Raw genomic sequence first — 6,004 nt, 5'->3', positions numbered from 1 at the left:
GATTTTTCCTAGCCTCGCGCAAGTGTGCCTACTATGTTCTGGAACTTTCCTTGCCGCCTTTAAAATCGAGCACGGCTAAGAGCGGCGGGCATTCTGTAAGTCGACGACCGCCGAGCACGTTCGCTGCTATCGCCGCCGCTGAGTTTTCAGAGCTTTCTTAGTGGGCGTAAGCCAGCCTATTAAAGTATTCTCTTACGAGCTGCTCTGTGCCTTCCTCAAGACCGGACCCCAGTCGGTGCTACGTGACCCCGGCAGAGTTCCCGTCACCACCTCGTGACATCTGGTGGAGGTGCGGGGTACATGCACCCAACCCAACCTGGAAGATCCACCGTAGAGAACGGGAGCCAAGAAGATCCCGAGGTACGACACAGCCGCCGTCTTCATGGCCTGCAAGCTCAGCACGGATTACTACCGGATCCTACTCGACAACGACAACAAGCTCCAGCGCCCACCATGACCGAGCCAGCGACGTCCACCCCTGTCATGCTCCACCAGCCACGGGTGCCTCCAACCTTCCATGGCTACCCTGGCGACGACCCGGAAGATTGGATAGACAACTTTGAGCGCGTGACTACATTTAACAGGTGGGAAGATGACATGAAGCTCCGCTATGTTTTCTTTTCCCTTGACGGTCCTGCAAGAACGTGGTACGAAAACCACGAGACTACCTTGAAGACCTGAAAATTATTCAAGTCTGAAGTCGTGAAGGCGTTTACCAACATTCTCCGGAAGGAAAAGGCGCAGATGCTGCTGGACTCACGGATGGAGCACCCAAACGAAACTGTCAGCATGTACGTCGAAGAAATGCAGCGTCTTTTCCGCCGAGCTGTCCCGAATATGACGGAGGAGAAGAAAACCGGATATCTAATGCGGGGCGTAAAGGAGTCTCTTTTCGCTGGCCTCGTACGAAATCCGCCCAAGACTGTCGCCGAATTCGCCGAAGAAGCGTCAACGATTGAGAAGACCCTGGACGCCCGCACAAGGCAGTACAACCGACCACCGCAGGTCTGCTCCAGCTTTCCGGACACGACGACTACAACCAGCGACTTGCGGGAGATCATCCGTGAAATCGTCCGCGAAGAACTACGCCGGCTGCTGCCATCATCTTCACAACCTCAAGTTGCGAGCCTGACGGAAGTCATCCGTGAAGAAGTGCGGCATGCGCTTGGCTCCCCTTCTGCGACGACTGAACCTCAAGCTCCAGCCATGAGTTACGTCGCTGCAGTACGCAAGCCCGCGCCTCGACGTGCCACCCCAAGCCCTATTCGACGTGAGCCAGCAGTGCTGGACCGCCGCCCTCCGAGCCCCGCCCACCCGACCTACGAACAACGTTCGGGCCCAAGGAAATGCGACACCTGGAGAACCCGTGACAACCGTCCGCTGTGCTTCCACTGCGGTGAAGCCGGTCACGTCCTGCGTCACTGCCCGTTCCGACGCATCGGTCTTCGCGGATTCGCCGTTGACGCACCACGACCACGCTTCGGCCAACATCCACAAGAAATCGACGACTACCTGCGCCGCGACGAATACGTGTCGAGCCGATTTTCCCGCTCACCCTCGCCGCGAGCCTCGCGCTTCACGTCGCCCTGCCACAGCTACGCAGCGGCTGTGCGAGGAAGGTCCCCCAGCCCCCGTAGGGGAAACTGAAAACAGCAACCTTAGGAGGTGAGGTTGCTTCCCGGCAAAAAAACGAAGACCCTCCAACGACGAGAACTCACGGCGACGCCGCACCGACGACGATACGACGCAACTTAGAGACCCCCAGGCCACCGACATCGACAAGCCCCTGCAGCCGCAGTCGCAATCACCGACCAAGCCGTGACCCGACGCCGAAAGTTACGTGCAACGCAAGAGCAAGGACTTCCGATCTAGAGGTGACTGTCGACGGCCGAAACGTTACTGCTCTAATCGACACGGGAGCTGACTATTCCGTGCTGAGTGGTTCCTTCGCCGACCAGATCAAGAAAGTGACGACGACTTGGGATGGCCCGCAGATACGCACAGCAGGCGGACACCTCATCACGCCATCAGGAAGGTGCACTGCGAGACTGACTGTCAACGGACACACATATCCGACAGTATTCGTCGTACTTCAGAAATGTTCCCGTGACGTCATTCTGGGGATGGACTTCTTGACACAGAGCCGCGCAGTCATCGACCTCAAGTCCAAGTCCATCACGCTTTCGACGGACGAAGCTTTACTTCCGAAAACGACCCCAGAGCAGTCAAAGGCCCTCAGTGTTCTCGATGAACTAACCATCCCACCCCAGTCCAGCGTCATCGTCCCCGTCTGTGCAAGAAATTTCGAAGACGCAGAAGGCATCATCGAGGGAAACACGCAGTTGCTCTTAGACAGACGACTTGGCGTCGCAAGAGGCATCGCTCATTTGCGGCATGGAAAAGCCGAAGTACTGGTCACGAACTTCAGCGAAGAATACCGACACCTCAACAGAGGCACTACAATTGCGTTCTTGGACGAAGCAACTGATTTACTGGACGCCTTCATCATCTCCGACGAACCTGCAAATGACAGCCTAAAGCAAGACCATGCTCCCACGTTCGCCATCAACCCAGCATTACCCCTGGACCGACAAGAGAAAATCATTCTTCTTCTTCAAAGTTACAGCGAATGTTTAGCCTCGTCATCAAAGGTGCGAGAAACGACGATAGCCAAACATCGAATTATAACCGACGAACACACCAGACCTCTCCGCCAAATCCCTTACCGTGTGTCGCCGCGAGAACGACAGGCCATCCGGGACCAAGCAGAGGAAATGCTTCGCGACGACGTCATCCAACCTTCGAAGAGCCCAGGGGCGGGCGGCACCGGTCGTTTTAGTGAGAAAGAAAGACGGTGCTCTTCGATTCTGCGTCGATTATCGGCGACTGAACAAGATTACGAAAAAAGACGTCTACCCCCTCCCGAGGATTGACGACACTCTGGACAGGCTCTGCCACGCCAAGTATTTCTCGTCGATGGATCTCAAGAGTGGATATTGGCAGATTGAAGTCGACGAAAGAGACCGGGAAAAGACTGCCTTCATCACACCGGACGGACTGTACGAGTTCAAAGTCATGCCATTTGGGCTTTGCTCCGCACCCGCAACTTTCCAAAGGGTAATGGACACAGTGTTGGCAGGCCTCAAGTGGCAAACCTGTCTCGTCTATCTAGACGACGTTGTAGTCTTCGCAGCGAGCTTCGAGGAACACCTCCGGAGGCTGAAGGCAGTACTCGACGCAATCAAGTTATCTGGACTTACCCTGAAACCTGAAAAGTGCCGGTTTGCCTACCACGAACTATTGTTTCTCGGCCACATCATCAGCAAGGACGGCGTGCGCCCCGACCCGCAGAAGACAGCCGCCATTGCCAATTTCCCGCAGCCTGATGACAAGAAGGCGGTCCGCAGATTTCTGGGATTGTGTGCTTATTACAGACGCTTTGTGAGGAATTTTTCGCGCGTCGCGGAACCTCTGACCAAACTCTCCAAGGCAGACGTACCATTCACATGGAATTCGGCACAAGTGGAAGCCTTCAACGAACTTCAGCGTCTCCTGCTGTCTCCACCGGTGCTAGGGCACATTGACGAAAACGCCGAGACAGAAATCCATACCGACGCAAGCAGCTTTGGTCTAGGCGCTGTGCTCGTCCAGAAAAACGAAGGAGTCGAAAAAGTAATAGCATATGCAAGTCGTTCATTGTCGAAAGCAGAAGCGAACTATTCGACCATTCAAAAGGAGTGCCTTGCGATCGTCTGGGCTACATCGAAGTTCCGTCCCTACTTGTATGGACGCCCGTTCAAGGTTGTGAGCGACCACCATGCATTGTGCTGGCTGGCTAACTTGAAGGACCCCTCTGGCCGTCTCGCTCGATGGAGCTTGCGCCTCCAAGAATTCGACGTCACGGTGGTCTACAAGTCTGGGCGAAAGCACTCCGACGCTGACTGCCTGTCACGAGCCCCTGTCGACACGCCGCCAAAAGACGATGACGACGACGCTTTCCTTGGACTGCTAAGTTCCAGCGACTTCGCACGACAGCAGCAATCTGATCCTGACCTACAGCGCCTGCACGAGTATCTTGAGGGGAAGTCTCCTTCACCTCCTGCCCTCTTCAGGCGTGGACTATCGTCCTACTGTCTGCAACAGGGAATCGTCGTGAAGAAGAATTTCTCACCGAACAAGGCCGCCTACCTTCTCGTCGTCCCGAAGAGCCTTCGGGAGGAAATTCTGCAGGCTTCGCATGACGAACCAATGGCTGGCCACCTCGGGTTTACTCGCACCCTCCACCGAATCCAAGAGAGATATTACTGGCCTCGTCTATCCTCCGACGTCGCGCACTACGTTAAGAGTTGTCGTGAATGCCAACGCCGGAAAACGCCACCGAAAAGACCAGCAGGGTACCTGCAGCCGATTCGACCGCCATCAAGACCTTTCCAGGAGGTCGGTATGGACCTACTTGGCCCCTTCCCAACATCAACGACGGGCAACAAGTGGATTATTGTGGCGACCGATTATCTCACCAGGTACGCCGAAGAGGATAACCGAGGTGGGCGTGTCTGGCACCCACAGTGAGCGCCACCTGGACTATCGCTTACCTGCAGCCGTGCGAAACACGTATCTTCATATTCTGGCAGCAGCAGCGGACACGCACACACATATCAAGATATTGTCTTCAATTTTTTCAGGTTGGTGCTTGTTCGTATGCTTTATTGTAAACGGCATCGTAACCTTGCCGTCGCTGCTGCTGCCAGGTGTGTTGTGGTGTAATTTTTGTCGCCTCTAGGACTAACTTTGTCGGGTGCTTTCGCCGAGCTCCTCAGAGGGAAAATGGACAGTGCAAAGGATGCCCTACAAGATTTCAGGGCTCTCGGGGATAAGCCTGCAGGGAGCATTAAGGAAGTAGCGAAGATTCTTACCGAACTTCTAACTAAACTTGATGTATTTGCATCCGACATGAAAAGAAGCGTCGAAAAAATGGGCGGCTCAAGCACTGAAATTGGCGCTGAGCTCTCTGGCATTAAAGAGTCAATTGACTTCATGAATGAGGGGTTTGAAAACTTCAAGGCAGATGTGGAGGGTTTTCGTCGGGAGCTTGCGGAAGTCAAAAAACAAAATGAACATTATCAGAAAACAAATGAGCTTCTGAGAAATGAACTGCAAGAGACAAAAAAAGAGATGTTAGAGCTAAAACAGTTCACCAGGAACATAAATCTTGAAATCAAGGGACTTCCGCTTGCTCCGAATGAGGACCTTGTAAACTCTGTTCAGAAGGTGGCTTCTTGCCTGGGTGTCGCACTTGCCGAGTCTGACATTGATGTAGTGCATCGAGTGCGCTCTAAAGATAAGGATAAGCCAAACGTGGTGGTCAAGTTTGTCACAAGGTCTATCCGAGATAAAGTGCTCAATGCAGCTAAAAAGACCAAACTGAACACGAGACTGCTTGGTTTTGAAGAACAAGAACCCTTGTTTGTTAATGAGCACCTGTGCGTTGAAAACAAAGTACTACTATCTAAAGCAAAGAAAGCAGCTAAGGAGCACAACTGGAAGTTTGTTTGGTTGTCACAAGGAAACATTTTGATGCGTAGGGCAGACAACTGTACTGTTCTGCACATCACAAGTGAAGGTGACTTGGCCAACGTTGTGTGACTTTTCTTTTTTTCTGTCGTTCAGATCTTAGCATGACATTTTTCCTGTTTCTTTTGACATGGCTTTTACGTTTCAACAAGTTGATGATTTGATGCGTGATAAAAGCTTTTCAATTTTGCATTGTAACGTGCGCAGCATGCGAAGTAACCTAAACAACTTGATTGTACACATGGCAAGGTATGAATCCTGTTTTGATGTAATAGCCGTGAGTGAAACGTGGCTTAAGCGTGATGAAGTAGTCTCTTTCCCGGGTTAAAAATTTTTATCCCAGCCACGGGATACACGAGCAAGGGGAGGTGGGGTAGGGATGTTTGTCAGAGATAGTGTCTCCTACCAGCTAATGGGAGTGGCGTCTGTTAGT

General features: G+C 52.9%; 1 protein-coding gene across 1 annotated transcript; it reads left to right on the top strand.

Moving 5' to 3' along the window:
* Nucleotides 1–4,950: 4,950 nt before the first annotated feature.
* On the top strand, nucleotides 4,951–5,643 carry LOC144120262 (uncharacterized). The gene has a single exon (XM_077652658.1). It carries the CDS (start codon nucleotides 4,951–4,953, stop codon nucleotides 5,641–5,643), a length of 693 nt encoding a protein of 230 aa, XP_077508784.1.
* The last annotated feature ends 361 nt before the right edge of the window (nucleotides 5,644–6,004 follow it).

This window comes from Amblyomma americanum, chromosome 2 (genome assembly GCF_052857255.1).
Source record: "Amblyomma americanum isolate KBUSLIRL-KWMA chromosome 2, ASM5285725v1, whole genome shotgun sequence".
NCBI lineage: Eukaryota > Metazoa > Arthropoda > Arachnida > Ixodida > Ixodidae > Amblyomma > Amblyomma americanum.
Note: the sequence above shows the minus strand (reverse complement) of the source record. Positions and strands in the feature narration are given on the sequence as shown.